Source organism: Dunckerocampus dactyliophorus, chromosome 20, assembly GCF_027744805.1.
Source record: "Dunckerocampus dactyliophorus isolate RoL2022-P2 chromosome 20, RoL_Ddac_1.1, whole genome shotgun sequence".
Lineage (NCBI taxonomy): Eukaryota > Metazoa > Chordata > Actinopteri > Syngnathiformes > Syngnathidae > Dunckerocampus > Dunckerocampus dactyliophorus.
Window position 1 is genome coordinate 13,768,105 of NC_072838.1, and position 22,666 is coordinate 13,790,770.

Genomic DNA, 22,666 nt, shown 5'->3' on the forward strand with positions numbered 1-22,666 from the left:
TGTAACTAGTAATTAAACAGTCTTACTAATGCAAACGTTATGTCACAGATGCTCTTCATGCATCTCAGTTTGACATTTTTAATCAAGTGTAAAAAGAGGTTTCAACAATAAAAATGTAAATAATTGTTATAATAAAAAAAAAATAAAAAAATCAAATACGAAAAAAGGTTTTCCACTGTAAAACATAAAAACAGTAAAACGTTCCTATTGCTCCTTTTACACTGACTGTAAACCCAGGATTCATCCACTTTTTTCCAAGTCACTGTTCTGCACAAATGGAGGTGGTATTAGAGCGGTAACAGGGAGCGACAGTGCCTGTGCCAATGGGAATGCCAGGAAACACGGAAAGGGGTGTTCTCTCTCCCTGTTGTGTTGAAAGCAATGTCGCTGTTTAACATGCCTTGTTGCTGTGTGAAGTCGCACACAGTTGCTGCAATATCCCACTTTGGTTGGTTCATCTGTTGTGGCCATTTTGCAGGAGCTTGACTAAAAAGACCTTTGACTGTTCCACTGTACTTGTGTTTTTATATATTTGTAAAAATGAGTTCTGCCATGTACCTGTTATTATTTACACCTCTATAACTTATTTAGTCATTCATTATGTGCCTCATCTGGTCTCCCCACCCTCCCCCAGGACCCCTCTGCTTACCCCCAGCCCACCTCTCAGGACCTAGCAGGCTTGTGGGACCTCCTCCAGCTCAACATAGAAGACATCAGGGTCAAGTTTCAGGATCTCCAGAGGCTCAAAGACTCTGGTTGGAAGCTCCCCCCTGAAAAGAAGGTGAGCGTTCCGGGGGTCCAGACGGCCCTGGTTTGCCTTCAGCACTCCCCCAGAGCTAAGATGGCCGTGTGCAGAAGAGTAGCGCAGATGTCTTCCAAAACTTTGCATTATAACAGCGATAAGAACTGAGCTGAAAATGTACCTCAAGGCGTTTATTGGTGCTCACACAACTCACTGGCTCCTCATGCTAACAACTAACACCTGTTTCTCTTTCCCTCTTTTTCTTTGGCATCATATCTCACTGACCATTTGTGTTCTTCACCCATTGTCACTTCCTTTTTCCTCATCCAACGCAATTCGCCACACCCATAAAAATCTGTTCACCCACACCCATGTCACCTTTGCCGGGCTAGGAGGATAAGAAGCTTCCTCCCCCCTTACCAAAGAAGCCGGCGGGCGGGGTGAGCGGCAGCCTTAGGGCCGATAGCGTCGGGGATGGAGGTATCGGTGGCGGGCCGGGAGGCCTGGTGGTGCCTCGTGTTGGGGGACACACCCTACCTATCAGGGAGAAGTCCCTGGACCTCGGGGACCGTCAGAGGACAGAGGCAAGGCGGAGGCTGCTGCAGACCAAGCGTACCGCCTCCTTCAGGCAGAATTCGGCCACAGAGAGCGCAGACAGTATCGAAATCTACATTCCCGAAGCCCAGACTCGACTCTGAACCCACCATTCCCCACCCTACAGACCACTTCCTCTAGAATATAGCATTTCATTCAATACGCTTCCCATTACTACAAATTCAGTTCTCAAGCAGTAACAGCCGTTCGTGTGTCTTGAAAATTGCACATATTACTGACACTGAGGCCTAAAAGAAAAAGTAGAGTAGCTAGCAGATATGAATTACCGCCTTTTTGTATTTATTTATCGTTTTGCTGTCGACAAACAAGCAACACTCGCTGAGGCTCTCGCACTAGTTAGTAGCATGCCCGGGCGTGTTCAGCTTGAGCATCACTGAAAATAAAGGGCTTAACAGGCACAAAACCTCCGTGATGGGAGATGACAAGACTCTCCGTATTCAAACTCCTGGAGGAAAAACTCATAAAAGGAAAATTTGCCAGACCCAGCAAGATGTATCCATACTCTTCACCGACACTGCCAGTATGGATAAAGAAGGAGGCCCTTAAAGTCAGACCTTTAGCGCTACAGTACACTAACAACAGCCGGCATCCTTCACCTCAGCACCCACAAGTCACAAGTTATTAAGTTATTGATTCTTTTTGGATTGTTTTGTTTGCCTAACCACCAACCACATTCATAACAAGAAGCAATAGGGCCACAATGGAAAGAAAAATGCAAAGAGTTGTGATGCTATGAGAATAATGTGGTAATATCATGAAATAAAAGTTAAACACTACTGTAGATTAAAAATAGAATAAAAGGATTACAAAAATAGTATTTTCAAGAAAAAAGACCTAATGTTACGTGACAAAAAAAATTTATTAAAGCCAATAGCCTCACGTAATTTGAAGGTCGTAATGTAACAAGAAAAAAGCAATGTTACGATATGAAAATCTTTTTTCAAAGAAAAAGAATATACAAGAGTAAAGTTGATGTTAGTTAGTGAGAAGAGTCTGACTTCTTTTCTTTTCGAAAAAAGTCATATGGTTAACAGAATGTTATGGGAATTCAAAAATGTAATGTTAGGAGAATTATTTCTAGGAAAACATAATACTGTAGGAGAATACAGTCAAAAAGCTACAAGATGTTGCAGGAATAAATGCATTAATATAGCGAAAGTTGTCATTTCATGAAGTTGAGTATTTTTGAGACAAAGTAAAATCTTAAACTTTCCAGAATTAGTTTCCCATATGGTATGAAAAATGTATTTTTTTTCCAGGAAAAAAAGGAATATTAATAACATAAAAATCCTAAGACTAGCAAATATAAGTAATATTTTTTGACAAGAATAGTTGAATTAGTCATCCCCAAACAATGTGCTATCACCAGAATAAAGTTGTAATGTTACGAGAATGTAGTCATCCCTCGTTTCACGGTTAATTGGTTCCAGACCCGACCACGAGGAGTGATATCTGCAAAATATTAATAAAAGGAATATTTTCATAGTTAGAGCATAGAAAACCTGTTTATGTTTTACCATTATTAGAGCTATATAAACAAATAACACCCCTATAGTTACCACCTTCCTTGTTTACACCACATTGCGTATACGCAGGCTACGGGATCACTGCAGGGACACACAAGACGGCCGCCGCTAGCATAGTAAGCTACCGAGCTAACTAGTTAGCCTCTCTAGTATACTTATTCTAAACTTAAGTGTTTCAAACGGAGTGAGGAAGAAGGACAAAGTAAGAAGCCAAAAACCGACCACTTCCACACCAAATGGGAGGAGAACTTGTTTCACTATGCCATGTCAGATATGCCATGGCTGACTCCATGATTCTAGTGACCAGAATACTAAATATAACGTCTTTCAATATTTTTGACTAATAATAGGCTACAGTCAGCGATAATTAATTCATGAATTACTGTAATTTTGGAAAAACCGTGATAGGCTGAGGGAGTGATGTTCGAACTGCGATATAGCGAGGGTCAACTGTAGTCCAATTTTGGTCCAAAAATTAAAAAAGATTACTAGAATAAAGTCATTCAGTATTCTAAAAGAAGTATTGTGTTTGTTGGACAAACAAAATATTGCAATATCACCAGAATACAGTTGTAATATTAGGAGAGCAGTCATATTTGTTTGAGCATAAACGTTGTAATGTTTACAAAAATACTCAACAAAGATTATTCACTGACTATTGTGGGGGGAAAAATAGCCTCAGTGTTACGAAAACAAATACATTTTAGCAAGTGAATGTTAGGGAAAAAATTTTTTTTATGTGTGTTAATAATAACTTCAGAACTTCATTCTCATAAGACGACGGCATACTTAACACTACCAAATTATTCTCATTCAATTACAACTTTATCATTGTTATTCTATGAAATTATTCTTATAGTATATTTGTTCCCCAGTGTGGCTGTAATCCTTCTTTGTCATTTAGCATTCAGCAGTGAGGCTGTTTGAATGAGCAAGTTTTTGTACATAATGTGCACACTCATGTTAGCCCAATGGAGCATTTGCAGTGTAGCATCAGAGCCTTGACAGTCAGACGAAGCATCATCACTGACAATAGACGAGGGTTTTCCTTGTTTAGGGGGTGGCCCCCTTTCACTCTGAGACTATACCACCACCAAGTGGTCACCCTAGGACCCAAACGTGCAACAGCAGCAGATTAGGAGAAACCCAAATGACAAAAACCCATCCCTGCTTGAAAACCTGCTTCCAAAGAGTCATGAGATTGAAAAAGAAGCTATTTGGTCATTTATGGATCTTCAGTGTAGCATGATTTTAATAATTTGTCAAACCAAAAAACAAATGTAAGAACACATGTCCAATTTGAACACTTTCTATGACTGTTTTGTAGAAGGCTTGTGTGGACAAAAACCAATCACCACTTCAGAATTCAGCCATTTGCGTAAATCTTTTCCGCATGTCTTTTCTTTCCTCCTCCGGCGACTATTTCAAACGGGAGATGTATATTTTATAATATAATCTACATTTCTAGAGAAATAGACTATTGAGTACGGTGTATGTACAAGAAAAATATATCAAATGTGACATACCACAGTATTATTATGATGATGATTATTATAGACTTGTGTGATGCTATTGCTGTGTGGCATATCCAGACACAGCACACGTGAAAATTATTATTAAGTGAGTGCTGGGTCAGGTTCACAGGGTAAAAAAAGGAAAAAAAAAAAAAAAAAAAAAAAAAGCCAAGTAGAATTCTCCGGAGCTTTTACATATAGATATATCCACCTTTCACTCCCTGTATTTCCACTTTAGAACCAACTACATGTGCCTAACCAGCTATATGTGGAGGTTACTGTTCCAAGTTTACAGCGTGTATATAAATATCTACGGAAAGACGTGTACAGACATGGAAAAATATCACATTTTCTGACAATATGATTATTGTTTATTCATGCCCTCACTTTTTTTGTTGACACTGCATGTTTTTGTGAGCCTGGCGACAAGAGAGCTAATTTTGTAGCCTTTTTTGTTGTGATTGAATATATATATATATATATATATATATATATATATATATATATATATATATATATATATACACATATACATATACATATACATATATATACACACATATACATATATATATATATATATATATATATGAGAATTTTACAATCTTTGTACAGAGATTCTTAAAAAGTGAAGAAGTTGTGGTTCATTCATTTTGCAGCAGTTGTGGTTGAGGCGCAGCAAACAAAAGCACAAAGACCCGCTTTTTTTTATACTTTTACTGCACTGTGAAGGACATCTCGAGGATTCAAACAGTATCAATCCACAGTAGCAGAGGTGTTTGGATAGCCGCCCAGCTCTGAAACTAATCTTTATGTTGCATATCCCACTCTGTGTGCACAGTGCAAACACACCAGACTGACTTTACGACACAAAACACTTCCCAAAAAGTGCAAAAACCCCCAACATGCAGAGCCAGACGGACAACCCCGAGTACCTCAGCCTTACATGATCCAGGCCTCTGTCCTCAGGGGATTCTCTACATGACGCCACAAAACCGCCCCAGGACACACGGGAATACAGTGCTTTTCTTTTATATGTCATTCTATTCCTGACCTGATACTCTTGTAGCCATTTTCTGCACCACACTCACAGGCAGGGCGGATGCAGACAGCGCTCATCGTGCATTTAGTGAAGGAGGGGGCCTTGTGGCAGCAGATTTGAGTTTTAGTTGGGACATTTCTGAGAGGCTGCTCTGAGTGGGGGAACAATAAAGACAAGTAAATGTTTTTGATTTATTTTTTTATTCATATGATATTCAATTATATGTATGAATTATTTTCATTCATATATATCAAAGGGGTGTAATTCATTTGTCATAAAATATATCTTACTCAAATCTTGACTTCCACTGCTGCTAATTTCCTTTGTGTTTTTAATTGCATTATGTAATTATACATTTTAATAATAGCATTTATACACTGGTTTTCTATAGTGATTTTACAAGTATTCAACAACGCTTGACACGAAGCAAATAGAACAAATTTGATTATATTTATCGTTTTCTCAGGCAATTCTACATTTTTCAAATTATTTAATCATTAAAAATATTGTGTTAGTTGTTATGTCTTGTTACAATATTAGTAACAAAAATCTGATCTAGATACTCTTACATAAAATAAATTGTATTTTATTTACCTACAGAAGGGTCTAATTGCATTTGAATGTTTTATACCCCTAAGAGATGAGACAATCCTTACTATACATTTTCAAATATTTGTTAGAATCATTAATTTGATATTACTGGTCATTTTATTTAATTTTAATAATAATACTTTACTTTTGCTTTAATGTAGCGCTCTGGTTTTACATTATTCTGTTATTTTATTGTATTTAGACCCCTCAGAGCAGCTGAGGGATGTGCGCATCTGAAACTCCAATGTGCCTTTAGCGCTGAGGTTGTACTGACTGGTATTTGGTGTGTATCAACACTGTAATAGCGTAAAGAGGTGGATCACAGACAACTGAGCAATTACTGTGTAATTAACACCCTGCCATTCTTTTGTTTACAAGAATAATGTAAATACAGTTGCCAACGGACTCTTCTCAATATCACATACAGTATATTGTTACTGCAACATTATGACTATTAGTTGTAGTATGATTATTGCCATTAAAAAGGGGGGCTCATTGTTACCACGGCTCTCATTCTTACAGTATAAGTGTGTTGTCATATATAGAGACGGGTTAAAAAAAAAAAAATGCTAGTCAAGAGTGAGTCTTGTGTACAATAGCTAGCGTAATCTTAAAAGCGCAGCTAGGATGGAGAACAAAGACTCTGGGGTCAATGATGGACCAAGACAGTCAGGACGGACGGAGGATCCAAACATGCTTTTTGTTCCATTTTGAACTTCCATGCAGCGGAGGAACAACAGACTCTGTGTAGTCCACTAGCAATGTAGCAACACCTCTGTCATCTCCCTCAACACCAGACGTCTTCTTCTGTCCAATACAGTGCCAAGGCAGCATACTGTACATACAAACATTCTTTGACTGGAGCATATAGCAATAGCAACACCATTATCATTATTATTATTATTATTATTATTATTATTATTATTAAGACATAAATGTCTCCTAACTCCACCGATGATGCACGAGAAACACAAAAGGGGTGACTTTGAAAATGCAGTATGGGACATGGTTCATGTTTGTTTGTGTTGTATATCTCTCATTGTGTACATACAAATTTGTTTTCTAAGGATCTGGTTGTGTCCAAGGAAAGCCCAGAGAGATGGCACACTGTGATGTGGTTTACTCCCCCCCCCCCCCCACCCTCCAACACAGAATGTAACACTGTTGTCAAAACATTTTCTAATGGCTAATATAATTATTACTACTATTAATATGATTACTATAAAGCTATTTTAGCCAGTTAAACGAGGCTGCTGTGTCTCCTTTGTCTTTATTTGCTATCTTTTTGATGAGTTCCTCTTTTCTAGGGGTTTACACTGAAGTTAACGCAGAGGACAAATGGATGTGAGCTGGCATTTCGAGTCAAATGTGCTCTCCAGTGGGCATTGTCCTAACAAGTCCACCCTGATGTAAACTGACTGACACGACTGTGGGGATGTTTTTGCCACTTCACACCAGATGTGGCAAACAGCTGCCAGTATAGCCTTTGAGGAGCACAATATAGGAGTCTGATGTCAGGAAAAATTATGATTTTTGCACAAAAAGAAGAAAACTGACACATTTTGGAATGTGGGAGCAAACCAGAGTACCCGCAGAAAACCCAAGCACGGGGTGAACATGCAAAGTTCACACAGAGATGCCCAAGCGGAGCTTGAACCCAGGTCTTCCCCATCTCCTGACTGTGTAGCAAACATGCTAACTACTCAACCCACAAAACTATTTTATAGAATATTATTTTATGATACTATAGTATTTTTATTTTTATAAATATGTCATACGTACTTTGAAACTACAGGAGTTTTAACAATAATTACTTTATAATTATTATTGCATATTACTTATTTTATTTCAGACAAATAGGCCATATAAAAAGGGGAAACAAGGAATTAAATACATACTAATAAATTGTTGTTTTTTTTCAATACATATAAACTATACACACATATACCGGTACATTGTTATTGTAGCATCTCACTTTACTTTGTTTCGGCACATTATTTTTGTTTTTTTAACAACCTTGAAACTACAGAAGTTACCTGAAAAGATGACTCGCAATCCTAATCGTTTGTGAGATGTAATTGCAGCGGTCGGTAATAAATAGAATCGTAAAAGTAACTGTCATGAAAGTTCAGATTTAAAAAACATTATACTGCATTATTTGTTTGTAAAAATAGTAAACAAGTTTCATTCATAATCATCCAATCAATAAAAAAAACATTCAAATTTGAGTCACCAAGGCAACCAAGCAAACACGGAATAGGAGTGTTCCATTCTTTCGTTTATAATGCACATTAAAATGAGTTCGGCCATTTCGATGTTCTTAACTTTGTACCTTCTGGTGTTGACTGTTTACTGTACGCCATCCAGTTTGAGGGTCCAGGCTTGTCCTTGTGTGAAAGGCAGCTCAGGTAAGAGAATATTAAGGCCGGCATATGGCTGGACTGGCGACCAGGACAAAGGCTTGGGGTCCCCCAACAACGTCACCTGGATGAGGGTCGACAATGTGTGGTTACAAGGTGAGTGTTAACCAGCTAGTTTTCCATATAAAATATGCAAATAAATATGTTGACAGTCAGTTTGAAGGGTGTTGAGCTAAGCGGGTTCCACTGAACAACACCGTGTTTACCTTAGTGGCAGCTGATGTTTTGGGTTCCAAAAGTTGCAGAGTGGGCTTGTGGGGTTTACTTGTCAAGGTGGCATAAATGCTGTCCCCTTTGGAAGTATACCTAAGAATCAGCAGACAGACAACTGCTTTCTGGACACTGCATCACATCCCATTTTAAAGGTCCTCATGAAGACGAAACAAACTATTTAAGAAACGATAGTATTAAGATTCTGCACTCTCAGGTACCTACCACACGGGTATCGAAGTGTTTTCCATCTGGACTCTCCAAGGATTGGAAGAGTAGATTGCCTCGCCGTTGATTTGCAGCCAAGCACCAACGCCCCGCAGACGTTCCTCAAACACCACTGGGATCATTCCATCAGGAGTGGGCCCCACATTGAGGAGGTAGTTACCTCCCAGGGCCACGGTCTGAACCAGATCCTGAACAGGAAACGGTTGAAACTATCAGTTTCAATTACATATGTACGTATGTGGTACTTGTGTCATGGGTCATCACCTCTATGATAGTAGGCAGGTCCATCAGGTCACTCAGCTTCATGTTACGGCGATAGCCCCAAGACAACGTGTCCACAGACGTGCATTTCTCCCACTTATGCTTGGGCAGCTGGCCTGGAGTATACTTGTCATCACAGTTGTAGTAACCTCCATGTTTACATGAACAACCAGCTCCCCATCTGTCATTGGTCACAACTGTATCCTATAACACACCGAGTTAACATTTAAATGAATGAACTCCAATAAAAACTGCAATTAGGAGCCATACTTTAACAGGGCTATCATTGTAGAGCCAGGCAAGGAACTGCGTGGAGTTCCAGTATGTGTCTGGTGCCTCCCAGTCCCCATCAGACCAGATCACCTCAGGTCTGTATCTGCAGGATGGAAACTGTTTACCTTTGCATTCATGTTTTATTATAGAAACTGCAAGCACTTACTGACCTCACAACCATGTTATAAAGCTCTGGTAAAAGCTTATGCAGCACAAAGTCCTGTGTTTTGAATCCATTCTGCTTGTCGGTCAGGTAGAGCGGGTGGAACCACTCATATAAGGAGTTATACAGTCCAAAGTGTAGTGACCTAAGCAGGAATATTTAAACAATTATAGCACTTTCATTGTAGAAGTTTTGTTGCTACATAAGCATCACGTGTTTCATAGGACAGCTACCGATTGCGCACTGCCTCCCCCAGATCTCCCACAAGGTCTCTGTGGGGACCGGTATCAACAGAATTCCAGTTCCAGGAGTATGGAGAGGCCCAGTTGGTAAAACCCTCATGGTGTTTGGCTGTCAAGACGACATACCTGTAATGAACACACAGGGGAGAGTTTCAGTGATGTTTAAATGTATGTTTATATACCAAGGAAAAAATGTGGCACAGCGAGCCTCCAAATACTGAAGGATTCTAAATTACTTTAAAGTCAGAATGCTTGATATTACATATTAACTGCATTAGCTGTGTATCTAAACCAGGAAGTGACGAATCTGCTGATGTGTAATAGAAGCTAGTTATCCAAAAACATAACATTATACAGTACTCACTTTGCTCCGGAAGTTCTGAATATATCAGCCCACTCCTCCGGGTTGAAGAACTGACCATGAAAATTACTAGCAAACTCGGGGTAGCGGAATCCCGGTGGGTAGTTTTTTGTCATAAAGGCCACACAATTGGGGTCTGGTGGTTTTTGACCTTGCCAGTGCCACCAGAACCACTCGCTGTTAAAGCCTGGAACGGAGAACACCCCCCAGTGGATAAAAATGCCCACCTTCGCCTCGTCGAACCAAGAGGGGAGCGGTCGGGAATCTAGACTCGTCCAGTCTGCTGTGTAGCGAGCTTCAGACGTTAAAATGCTCAGTAAAACGGCGAAAAATACGACTAACATGATTGTTTTTGGCTTATCTACGCTCACATGCCCACTCATTGAATGTTCACACATATTTACTTCCGCATAGGGTGTTTTCATCACGTAATGAGTCGCGTGACTTCAAGTTCGCCATTTTTGGGGATACAACTATTTTCAGTTACTTAGCGCCCCCTACCCACCTGGAGCCCATTAAATTCAGAATAATACATTGAGAAACATTGCAATGACGTGTAAAACATTGACTCACTCAAATGAGTCCTCACTTATCCATAGTTGTATTACTAACATATCAGAATTTGTACCCGAGTGGCACATACATTTTTTCTGCAATACAGTATATTTATAATATTTTGTTTTATTATCAGGCAAAACACAAATCAGATACAGAAAATGTTTCAGTTAAGCCATAAGATCAAATAAAAACACATGTACCCATTTGTGGTGGAAAAAATATAAAATATAGTTCACGAAACTGGAGAAAAACAAGCATATATAAACAATATAAACTGGCTGTTGTCTTTATGGGCTAAAAGTTGCAGGCCTAATGAGGAACTTTGATCCAGTGACGCCATCTTGGCTCAAACGATCCAGGCAACTGCTTTGCGGTTGTGTGTTGTTGCACACAGAGTCTGAAGCAGTTTTTTCCTTTGGCGGCGAGGACGACGAGCTCTCAACTTCTTCCTTTCGGAGCGCCGCGACCCCCCGGGGAGTCCATTTGTAGCCCAGCCGCTTCAAGGCCCGCTGGGTTGTTTTGAGCGAGATGGGCTTCTTGGCGGTGCAGTTGTACAGCCTGTGAATCTCCGTGATGCTCGCCCTGCTGTTGGCCTCCACCACTCGCTCCATTTGCTTTTCCCCGACCTCGTCGACGGAACGTTTCCTTCCCCCGGACCGCTCGCTGCAAGTCTTCTTCTTGCCGCACCATTCCCGGTAAACACGGCACACCGCGGTTCTGGAGAAGCTCAACATTTTGGCCGTGTCTGAGATGCTGCAGCCAGAGCGCCGGGCTCCGACAATCAAGCCCCGTTCGAACTCTGTCAAGTCCCGAGCCTTGCCCATGTGTTACCGTCTGGACTGGGAGGCAAGGATAAAGTTCTTTTAACAAGCCTTTGCTTCTTTTTGTTTCAATAACGGAAGACCAGTTGTCACTTTTTTCGTTGCCACTGCATTACTGAGCTCTTCTTCTACGCTTTTACTGTTTGCAACGCTGGACTCACTTGCGCCCTCTCAGTTAGCTTATGTAAAAATATTGCGAGAAAAAAAAGTTGTATTCTAATGAGAAAAAGTCGTAATTTTACGAGAATAATAGTAATATTATGAGGAAAAATAATACCATTTTAGTTGCATGGAGCTAAAATATTAAACAAAATGTTTTTACTTTTTTTAAAAGTCATAATATGAGAAACAAACAAAACAAAATAAGGTTGTAATTTGTGGAACACAAATTACAACAAGGATGCTTGCCTTTTTGTACACTTCCACTACGAACTCCCATTTGCTTTGCCCGGTTCTTGTCGACAGAGCGTTTCCTTCTCTGCAAGTCTTCCTCTTGCCGCACCATTCCCGGTAAACACAGCACACCACCATCCTGGAGAAGCCAACAAGAAATTATGAAGTGACTCACGTATTTCACTCCTATGACCATGCCTCTTCGTCCTGGCGCCGTTCGGCTGCAGCGTTTTTGTATCCTTGTTAAAACATATTGCTACTGTCGTCGTATTTTCCTCACGCAGTTTGCTTCTTCTGTTTTTTATCTGTTGTTTCCAGTCTGGGCAGTTAGCAAGCAGCTCACACAGTTAGCTAATTTGGTAGCCGTGACCACAACAAGAAACGGCACCAAGGAGTTTGATTGACAATGGTCTACAGCCAGTCAGGACAGAAGAGAGAAAATAGAGACACCGCTGCCTGTGCTGAAGCACAGAACTACAACACTCAATTTCCCACAATGCAATTCTTCTTAAAAGGCCCGGCTCGGCCTGAAACAGGCGCTAAAATTGCACAAAAATCAGCGAAACAGCGAGTCTGCTAAAGGTGAAACGCAACAGAGCGAGGGAACACTGTATTAGGAAAACAATGTTCTATTTTCTACATTTAGGGTGTTTTTCTAGTATGATCCTTTTGTAAATTATTTAATTTAGTTAGGTTACGAATGACCCATTTAAAATTATTCGGGGCTTAATGTCACTACATATTGACTTAAGTGTTACCATACATTTATATACCACTATATATTGACTCCCTTGTATAGTAATTTGTCATTATACATTAACTTATAAGTATTAACTTGTCATTATTTGTATTTTGTTTGGTTTTACTGCTATGTTCAGTATGTAATGCTTTGTACAAGTATTATGATACAACAAATTTATAACATAAAAAGCACACCACTCATCACGTCACATGAAAAAAAATCATACCTTTTAAAATAAATTGCTCATTTTTGTGCAGTTTTAATTGGAAAAAAAGGACATTTAGCACACTTGCTTGATAACCTTTCAACACATGCTTCTTCGTGGTTTTCAAATAGCACGAATAAACATAAAACAAACTTAATCAATGGCAGGTGATATATTAAAGAACATACAGGCACGTCACATTGAGTTTAGTATGTGGAGAAAACTGGGACAGGAATCATTATTCCTCGTCAACTTGTTGCTTGAGCCATACTAAAAAGGTGCAATCGAAAGAGAAACTTGACTTTACAGTAAAGTCAATTTACACTTCTTTTTAAATACTGCTGTACATGTGCAGAGGGTGCTTAATACTGATCAGGTGGAGGGGACTCAACCCATAGGACACCAGTGGTTTAAAAAAACCTCAAAACTATTGCAAAATACCAAAGCTGCGTCGTTGGAGGGAAACCACACAACAATGCAAACGTATAAGTGCATGAAAGTGCTTAAATGTAAGGGTAGGCAAAGAATGTGCACGTTTTTTTTCATATTTGTGGAAAGTACACAAATTCATGATGGAAAATAGTGCAAGAAAGTGCATGGAACTATAAACAGTGAAGCACAGGGGCCACAGGCACCGGTGGTCTGAAGGATCCATTCTATACTCTCATGATGAGTACTGTCCCCCCGGAAGGGCATCTCCACCGTCGAGGCCAGTCTCACTGGAACCTACTGTGGCGCCATCCTGGTGCAAAGCGTCCAGGTTTTTCCTACATGTGTCCTTGTTGCACACCACGGGCCCACTTAGCTCATTCCGGAACACCGGATCTCGTCGGGTAGGCCCCCGGCTGTAGCCTAGCCGCTTCAAGACCCTTTGGGTGGTTGTGAGGGAGATGGGCTTCTCCACGCTGAAGTTGTACAACGACTGAATCTCCGTGATCGTTGCCTGGTTGTTGGCCTCCACCACTCGCTCCATTCGCTTCTCCCCCATCTCATCGACGAGGCGTTTCCTCCCGCAAGCCCCCCGGTCACTGGAGGTCTTCTTTTTCCCGCACCATTCCCGATACACTCTGGACACAGCCGTCTTAGAGAAGCCAAGTCGGTTGACAGTTTGGGAAATGCTGCAGCCGGCGCTCCGAGCGCCAACGATCAGGCCCCGCTCGTACTCGCTTAAGTCTCGCGATTTGCCCATGTGTCCCGCCAGTGGAAGACACGTTCTTGCCTTTTCTTCCACCTCCGACCTCCTTGCTTTTGATGGTGCCTAGCTAAAAACACTAAACATTAGCCGCTCGTAAATAAAACTCTTCTTTTACGGTTGGTTGTTTGGCACATGCTACTCATGGACACCCTCCCCAGGAAACTTGTGTTACTACAGAGGCGATTCAAGAAGCCTGACGCCTTTATTTGTAAATGGTTAGATCATCAAAATATCGATACCAAGGTCGATCATTTTTAGTTCGTGTCTGTTTATATAATTGCTTTCAAAAATATTTTTCCAAAAACGATTCTTGAAAAAAGCAAGTTGTCTTATATTCAATACAGTATTTAGAAAATCACCAATACAAGGAACTAGTAAAAACATTTAATGTACAGTGACAAACATTTAGAAATATGCAATTCTCATTAATTTCACTGAAAGATGCCATGAATGACAATACTTTACATGCAACCTTTAAGATGTGGGTGACTTTCATTGCATCATTTTAAATAAAGCAATCTATTTAAACCCACGTTCAAAAACGTACACCTGAAGACAGTACAAACAGTACTAAATACTGGAATATCTTGCTCTGTACCTGACTGTACTTTCCGAATAAAAAGTGGGCATTAATGCTGAAAGGACAAATTGTTTTTGTGATTCCCTTTAAGGTGAAAGGGTCTAAAACATAAAAGGCACTGCATGCAGTTCAATAGCCAGGCGCGGATTTAGAGTGGGGTGTACACCCCCCCTCCCCCGTTTTGAGGCACCCACGACTTTTTTTGCCTGATTCTGATGTATGTCCATAGGGACATGCATCTGAATTATGGGCGCGTAGTGGACACACATGCCAGAATGCAACCAAGACGCATGCTATTCCCGAACCCACTGTCGGGCTGATAATTTTCATTGGACATTGAACGTGTGCTGTACATGGCTATTCAGGTGGAGGTGCAAAATAAAGGTTCTGGCATCATGACTATAAGTAAAACTGTTGTCTATTCTCAATGAAAATTAGTGACATAAAATTATACTCAAATCCTCGGAATTTACAGCTGCTTCAAATTGGAAAATATTTCAGGAAATTGAGCTAAAATGGGTTTCTCCTAGTACCGGTAATTTTATAAATAGAATGTTTTGGCTTAAACAATATATTCCAAGGATAACTCTTTAAATTGAGGACATAAAATTGGCCTCAGATATCACCAGATTGCAGGAAATGAGGTCTAATTTTAAAAATTTTTTCAGGGGGAGGGCCCCCAGACCCCCGCTCCATTTCCAGCGCATCGGCCTACGGCCTCGGCCACTCCCTTTTCAAAAAAGCTAGATCTGCCCTTGATAGCACAATTCAGAAAGTTGGCAAAAATGTGCTTTTACCAAAGTGCTTGAACATAGATATAAGGATTATAGTGGGGAAAAAACAGTGTCTGATGGTGGTGCAGAACAGTAATAAGTTCATGAAACTGGATGAAAGGTAAGCACGGAAGCCACAGGCACTGTTGGTCTGAAGGCTCCAGGCGATGCTGCCCTCACCAACACTGTGATCCCTGCAGATGTACGCCAATCCTGGGCACAGTCTGATTGGAACTCATGGGGGCGCCATCTTGGTTAAATATCGCCTGGATTTTAAGGTTTGCGTCCTGTTCAGTTTTGCTGAAGTCTGTGGATGCCTGGTTCTGTTCTTTAGGTAGCGATTTCTCATCAGGGCCAGGCTGAGTGGTCCGGGGTACCGGATCCCTCCGGGGAGCCCTCCGACTGTAGCCCAGTCGCTTCAAGGCCCGTTGGGTTGTTTTGAGTGAGATCGGCGTCTCTGCGGTGCAGTTGTACAGGTTCTGGATCTCTGTCACTGTAGCCCGGCTGTTGGCTTCCACAACTCGCTCCATCCGCCTCTCTCCTATCTCATCGACGAGACGTTTCCTTCCGCCGGTACCCCTCGTACTGCAGGTCTTCTTCTTGCCGCACCATTCTCGGTAAACCCTGGACACTGCCGTCTTGGAGAAGCCCAGCCGGTTGACCGTTTCTGAGATGCTGCAGCCGGCGCTTCGGGCTCCAACGATCAGGCCCCGTTCGAACTCGGTCAAGTCCCGAGACTTGCCCATGTTTCAGGTTGGGAGACAGCACAAATTCCAACCCACTACGCGTTTTTGTTTAACGTGGAAGCGGATTCTACCTTTAAACAATGACTGGCTGTAACTGAAGCTCTTCTTCCGTGGTTGTTTGCTACGTTTGACTCACTATCGCCCTCTTGAGTTAGCTCTTTGACCACTGTATGTATGTACAGTATGTATGTATGTATATATACTGCTCAAAGAAATTAGAGGAACACTTTGAAAACACATCAGATCTAAACTGGGGGAAAATGATCTTGAATATCTTTCCTGATAATAAGTGGGTGATGTATTAGTAACAAACTGATGCCACATAATTTGATAGAAATGAAAATGATCACCCTATAGAGGGGGGAAATCAAAGACACCCCAAAAATGAAAGTGAAAAAATGGTGCAGCAGACTGGTCCATTTTGCTAAAATGTCATTGTAGCAACTCAAAATGATTCTCAGACCCAACCCTTTAATAGCACTGTTTGGCACCACAGGTGAACCCGACTCGCGTTTGACCCCCACACGACAACGAAGTTTGTCCTTTGCCTCCCTCTTGGCCTACCCACGCTCAGTGGCTGAGAGATGTCATGTCCTGTCTAAATTTGGAGAAAATTCATTATTCAATTTGTAATGCCAAAGAAAAATTCCAAAATGTCTGGGGACCTTTTTTAGTATATTTCCACAACTTTAAATTTACCTGAGCTCCCCAATAGCTTTCCCTCTCTGGCCTATTTGCTGTCATCTGTTGTTTAATTCACTTGTGCCTTTGCTTTGGTTGTTTTGCATTTGGTAGTCCTATCAAACTCGGACCTCTGTCTCTTTGGGCTGTGTGTGGCTTACTTTGTGGGTGTTTTTTGTGTTGGGGTTTTTTGTTTGTTATTTTGCTGTTTTTGTTTTCTCTCTCTCTCGTTCTATGCCTAAACTACCAGCAAACATTGTGTGTATTTGTTTTTTACTTTGTCAAAATTCAATAAAAATATTTCTGATAAAAAAAATGATTTTCAGTAGTTTGTGTGGACCCCACTTGCCTGTATGCATGCCTGACGTCGGGGCATGCTCCTAATGAGACTACGGATGGTGTCCTGGGGGATCTCCTCCCAGATCTGGGCCAGGGCATCAATGAGCTCCTGGACAGTCTGAGGAGCAACCTGGTGGCACCGGATGGACCTAAACATAATGTCGCAGAGGTTTCTATTGGGTTTAGGTCAGGTGAACATGGGGGCCAGTCAATGGTATCACTTCCTTCATCCACATGAGGTCGGGCATTGTCGTGGACCAGGAGGAACCCAGGTCTCACTGCACCAGCGTAGGTTCTGACAATGGGTCCAAGGATTTCATCCAGATACCTAATAGCAGTCAGGGTGCCGTTATCTAACCTGTAGAGGCCTGTGCGTCCTTCCAGGGATATGCCTCCCCAGACCATCACTGACCCACCACCAAACCGGTCATGCTGAATGATGTTGCAGGCAGCATAACGTTCTCCACGGCATCTCCAGACCCTTTCACATCTGTCGCGTGTGCTCAGGTTGAACTTGCTCTCATCAGGGAAGAGCACAGGGCACCAGTGGTGTAGTTGCCAATTCTGGTGGTCTATGGCAAATGCCAATCGAGCTCTACTGTGCTGGGCAGTGAGCACAGGGCCCACTACAGGACGTCGGGCCCTCAGGCCACCCTCATGGAGCCTGTTTCTGATTGTTTGGTCAGAAACATTCACACCAGTGGCCTGCTGGAGGTCATTTTGTCGGCCTCTGGCAGTGCTCATCCTGTTCCTCCTTACACAAAGGAGCAGATACCGATCCTGCTGAGGGTTGAAGGGCCTTCTACGGCCCTGTCCAACTCTCCTGGAGTAACTACCTGTCTCCTGGAATCTCCTCCATGCGTCCAGGTACCGCAGTGATGCCCTGGTCCAGATCTGGGAGGAGATCCCCCAGGACACCATCCGTAGTCTCATTAGGAGCATGCCCCAACGTTGTCAGGCATGCGTACAAGCATGTGGGGGCCACACAAACTAATGAGAATCAATTTGAGTTGTTACAATGACATTTTAGCAAAATGGACCAGTGTGCTGCATCATTTTTTCACTTTCATTTTTGGGGTGTCTTTGATTTCGCCCCTCTATAGGGTGATCATTTTCATTTCTATCAAATGATGTGGCATCATTTTGTTACTAATACATCACCCACTTATTATCAGGAAAGATATTCAAGATCATTTTCCCCCAGTTTAGATCTGATGTGTTTTCAAAGTGTTCCTATAATTTTTTTGAGCAGTATATGTATATGTATATGTATGTATATATATATATATATATATATATATATATATATATATATATATATATATATATATATATATATACACAGTGTATATATATATATATATGCGTATAATTGTTGTCATGTTGTCTTGTCTTGTCAAAAAACAAGACAAAAATGAATTCCATCATAAATAATTTAAATTTTTTTTATGAAAGAAAAATCACGTGTTTGTTCCTTTTTGTACCATCAGTGCAACTGTAAGTGACGGAAGTAGCCAGTAGATGGCGATGTTTCCCCTTTCATACGCTTGAGCGTGCAGCAATGTAGCGTCAAAGCATCAATGGAGGTTGGAATCATTTGGTTCAATATTCAAATTTATAAAATGGAAAGGAAATAAATATTTGCATCAATAATACCACAACAACACTCAAATTATCCATTCATTTTCGCACCGCTTGTCCTAATTAGGATCATGGATGAGCTGGAGCCTATCCCAGTTGACTTCAGGCAAGAGGTGGGGTATACCCTGAGCAAAGCACATATAGACAAACAACCCACATTCACACCCATGGACAATTAAGAGTCTCCAATGTTAATGTTTTGGGGACGTGGACTACCAGGAGAAAACACGCAAGCACGGGGAGAACATGCAAACTCTACACAGAGATGATCCAATGGAATCTCCTGACTGAGCCAGAGGTGCTAACCACTACTCCACCAAGCTGCGCACACTCTGTATGAGTCAAAAACTGATATCACAGAAACTTACAATTGTATGCTTTTATTTATATATATATATATATATATATATATATATATATATATATATATATATATATATAACAAGCTCAATATATAATGAAGCTCAATAATTAATCATAATAACTCCCTTCAGACTTCAGTGTGTGACCTACATTATTGCAGGCAGCCAGCTGCTTTTCGAGCATCTGTTTCTCCACCAAATCCTCCACCCGGCCCACCTCCACCTCATCAACGTCATCCATGAAGCTGGACCAGTCAGTGCCCCCGTCTCCACGTTCCATGGGCTCCGCTTGGCTGGCCGCGTGGACCGGCGTGGAGTCGGTGTGAGTGGTGGTCACACAGTTGCAGCTGTCGCAGATGCCGTAGCGTCTCAATCCAGGCGATACGGTGGATCCGGTGAAGACACGCCTGCAGCTCTTGCACGACACAGGCAAGTCGTGCCTGTGCACCTAATAGGGGTTTACAGTGTGTGATTAGAATTAACTTCTGAAGTCATCAGCACAGCAAGGTCCGCACTTACGCTCAAGGCGTGGGTGCGAAGGTGCTCCTGCCTTGTGAACCTCTTGCCACACATGGGACAAGGGAAGGGCCTCTCTCCTGTGTGACAGCGAATGTGCCTCTTCATAATGCCTTTCTGCTTGGCCGTGTATGGACAGAACGGGCATTTGTGGAGTTTAACCGGCACCAGCAAGTTATCTCCTGCAAGAAGAGAGAGAAGCAGTTCAAATCAACTTTACACATTACACAAATTTAGTGTGCCATACCTGTATCCTCCCCTAGCCAATCAGACTGGATCTCCATCACAGATGACCCCACAAAGCCTAAACCATCCTCCATTCTGCCTGCTACCAAGCTGCTACCAGGTGCTCCTTGGGAAAAGCGCTGGCCCCCTCGCTCCACCTTAGGGCCTTCCCCCCTGGCCAGCATTTCCATCAGCTGCCTGGCATTAAAAGAAGAGCCCATGAAGGCGCGCTCAGTGGACAGGCTGACACTTGGGGGAAGTTGTTTGCTATGATGAGGAAGAGAGGGTCCAGGATATGAAGCCAGATCTTTACTGTCGGGGGATTCTAAAAGCTCCTCATCCGGGTCGTACTCTATTTTGGGGTTCACTAACTCTGGCGTCAAAGCAGAACATGAAGAGGAGGAGAGGTTCGCAGGATCCATTTGTGCTTTTGGTCTTTCCTCACCAGAATGGCAGTCTTTGCTTAGAACTGGAGGGGTGTCATTGTGGATGGGCAAAGGGCTATGAGTTGGGTTTACAGATGCTCCATCTGCTTCTGTACCCTGTGAACGAGGCTCCACAAGCCCGACGCCGCCGGGATTTGTCGCAGCAGGAGTTCCGCTGTCCGCAGGTCTGTACCTTCCTTCCTCTTCTGCATTCTCCTCTTCTGTTTTGCCCTCCTTGCCTTTGTTACATATTTCTAAAGATGAGCGGATGTACCCTTTGCAAAGGTTCACCAAATCAGTCATTTGCAAGTAGCTGGCCGCTGACATCACCTCGATTACATTGCCACTGCTTAAACACAAGCGGCCAGAGTAAAGGAAGTCTAAGATGGCGGAGAAGGCATCAGCTGTGACTATGTCTAATGATGCTGTGCTGTGGCGCTGTCCACTGTCCTGAAATATGATACACACAATTAGCTTTCCTGTCATGTGTGAAGGTTAAATACCCTTACCTGTAAATAGTGAACCAAAAGAGCCCGAAAGTAACCGCTTCCCGCAAACAGCACATTCCGGTGTGCCTTGAAGACACGACCCTCGACGAGGATGCTGCAGTCACAGAAGAAGCCCCGCTTGCGCTGCTCGTTTAGCTCAAAAAGCAATTTGGGCAGGTAGTAAGGCACCTCCATGTCTAGACCCCAGTGGACTCTGCCAAGAGAGAGGAAAGAACGCATTTATTGCACTTTGGGTAGGGGGGGGAAGGAAACACATTAATCAGGTCTGTTTCCATAATAAAAATAATAATAATGAGGTAGAATGATTGTTTCCTGTCTGTGTGAACACTTTTTTTAGGCCAGCATCTACAGTGTGTTGAAAACCTCCAGATTGTGTGTTTAACAAACGGATGTCTATAACAGTCTAATCTCATACTTACTCTTGCTTCGATAAAGCGCACGCTATGTCAATACATTAGCGTTTCCCATTGAAAATGTATTACAAGCTGTAGCCATCTATTCGACAACGCTTAGGACCAAAATATATAAAACAACGTGAAGTAGCGTTTGTCATACGTCACAACACGTAACTGTAAACACAAGAGGTTATCCAGTTGCTTCATTGTTTTTTTCCCAGCTAGCTGATGTTGCTAACGGCTAACAGCTAGCGACACAAAACCAGCACATGTACAACCACCTGACAGAGCACGAGTAAAATAAAAACACGTCTACCGAAGTGACTTACCCGCGAAAAACGAACAAAATCTTAATCTACCGTGCTCTTGAAAACACTGCAAGTACCGAGGACATTCTTTTTGGTATATTTTGAGACCGGAAAAACGGTGGTCAGTACTTCCGGATGTACGATGAATGACAATTCTCAGTTGGCCAATCAGGAGTGGCGAGGCGTGGCCATATACAGGGATGCTTGGCGTGATGAAGATGCACTTCCTGGATTAATTATCATTGAATTGTTGTATCGCAAGAATGAAATAATAATAACACAAATAAATACATGAATTAAGAGTTATTTCAAATATATACATTTGTATATGATTAGGGATGAAAAAAATATCTGCCGTAGTATAGCAATTACAATAATAAATTATGGCAAAAAAACAATTAAATAAGCGGTATAAATGTCAACGTACTTAATTTTAGAGAGAAAAAAATCTTGGCGGCAGTAAACAAATTATGATTATTCATTGCTTTGCCACACCCACACATCCTATCCACAGCTCTTGGAAGTGACTTAAATTATATTTTCCCATGGCAAATGCATGCCTGCCTGGGGAAACCACATTGAAGCTGTGCATGTGTCTCCTCTGTTTTTATGGCAGCCCATAAAAACATTATCATGAACTGGTTTCCATCTTTATTGGCTCTTATTGAAACAGGCTTTTATCTAAATCATTTGTGTACATGATATAGCGGAGGTTTGGAGCATAATATATGTAGTACTGAGCGACCTCTTCAGGGCAAAAAAAAAAGATTTATGATTGACTCATGTAATGTGATGCATTCACAGATCAAAGTCTTAAAAAGCAAACAGGCTTCATGTAAGGTTTGCATCCATGCTCATTGTGTGTGTCAGCCGCACTAGGAGCCACAGTCTGGCACCGGGGGCCTGCAGCGGCGGCCCTGTCGCTCCTTGTGGTCTAGCGAGCACTCAGGCCTGCATTTTCCCAGGCTGAGACAACACACCACGGTGGCAGCGCGAGCCACATTGGAAGCCTGATTAAAGACTCGGGACAATGGCGGGAGAGCGAGCCGAGGGACGGCAGTGGC

The 22,666-nt window shown here is 41.9% G+C and overlaps 3 protein-coding genes across 13 annotated transcripts in view; 1 reads left to right on the forward strand and 2 right to left on the reverse strand.

The window, feature by feature from the left end:
• The window catches only part of dlgap3 (discs, large (Drosophila) homolog-associated protein 3), a 93,716-nt gene extending 85,054 nt beyond the window's left edge, over nucleotides 1-8,662 (forward strand). For both annotated transcript variants that reach the window (XM_054763726.1, XM_054763727.1), the window contains exons 12-13: nucleotides 635-781; nucleotides 1,135-8,662. In XM_054763726.1, the coding sequence (XP_054619701.1) occupies nucleotides 635-781; nucleotides 1,135-1,440 (453 nt within the window). In that variant the 3' untranslated portion in view covers nucleotides 1,441-8,662. The remainder of the gene's footprint in view (nucleotides 1-634; nucleotides 782-1,134) is intronic.
• The window catches only part of LOC129173127 (tissue alpha-L-fucosidase-like), a 68,219-nt gene extending 57,588 nt beyond the window's left edge, over nucleotides 1-10,631 (reverse strand). For 6 of the 8 annotated variants that reach the window (XR_008567160.1, XR_008567162.1, XR_008567164.1 and 3 more), the window contains exons 1-8: nucleotides 10,192-10,631; nucleotides 9,819-9,953; nucleotides 9,593-9,730; nucleotides 9,420-9,525; nucleotides 9,153-9,353; nucleotides 8,886-9,076; nucleotides 8,657-8,756; nucleotides 8,363-8,514 (exon numbers count right to left, since the gene is read on the reverse strand). Coding sequence is in view for 2 of the 8 variants with exons in the window: in XM_054763733.1 (XP_054619708.1) it covers nucleotides 8,380-8,514; nucleotides 8,657-8,756; nucleotides 8,886-9,076; nucleotides 9,153-9,353; nucleotides 9,420-9,525; nucleotides 9,593-9,730; nucleotides 9,819-9,953; nucleotides 10,192-10,613 (1,428 nt within the window). In the remaining 6 variants the exon portion in view is untranslated. Of the gene's footprint in view, nucleotides 1-656; nucleotides 2,810-7,177; nucleotides 8,515-8,656; nucleotides 8,757-8,885; nucleotides 9,077-9,152; nucleotides 9,354-9,419; nucleotides 9,526-9,592; nucleotides 9,731-9,818; nucleotides 9,954-10,191 lie in introns of those variants that run through there. The other 2 variants (XM_054763733.1, XM_054763731.1) reach the window with 2 other exon arrangements.
• Nucleotides 10,632-11,886: 1,255 nt separating this feature from the next.
• Nucleotides 11,887-21,754, reverse strand: zbtb8b (zinc finger and BTB domain containing 8B). 3 transcript variants are annotated; one of them, XM_054763728.1, is made up of 6 exons: nucleotides 21,624-21,754; nucleotides 20,900-21,092; nucleotides 19,988-20,840; nucleotides 19,744-19,922; nucleotides 19,376-19,672; nucleotides 11,887-12,099 (listed from the first exon to the last, which is right to left on the reverse strand). In XM_054763728.1, exons 2-6 carry the CDS (start codon nucleotides 21,071-21,073, stop codon nucleotides 11,902-11,904), a joined length of 1,701 nt encoding a protein of 566 aa, XP_054619703.1. In that variant the 5' UTR covers nucleotides 21,074-21,092; nucleotides 21,624-21,754; the 3' UTR covers nucleotides 11,887-11,901. The 3 variants fall into 3 exon arrangements, with proteins under 3 accessions (XP_054619703.1, XP_054619704.1, XP_054619705.1); XM_054763729.1 differs by lacking the exon at nucleotides 21,624-21,754 and adding an exon at nucleotides 21,319-21,615; XM_054763730.1 differs by lacking the exon at nucleotides 11,887-12,099 and having other exon boundaries at nucleotides 19,314-19,672.
• Between the last annotated feature and the right edge of the window lie 912 nt (nucleotides 21,755-22,666).

What these genes read in the sequence shown, in the direction of transcription:
- zbtb8b (XM_054763728.1), bottom strand. Translation starts at nt 21,073, where the DNA reads ATGGAGGTGCCTTACTACCTGCCCAAATTGCTTTTTGAGCTAAACGAG. An exon ending in TTTTGGTTCACTATTTACAG is followed by an intron (nt 20,841 to 20,899) that starts GTAAGGGTATTT and finishes ATCATATTTCAG; the next exon opens with GACAGTGGACAGCGCCACAG. An exon ending in AGCTGGCTGCCTGCAATAAT is followed by an intron (nt 12,100 to 19,375) that starts GTAGGTCACACA and finishes TGGCTTCTCCAG; the next exon opens with GATGGTGGTGTGCTGTGTTT.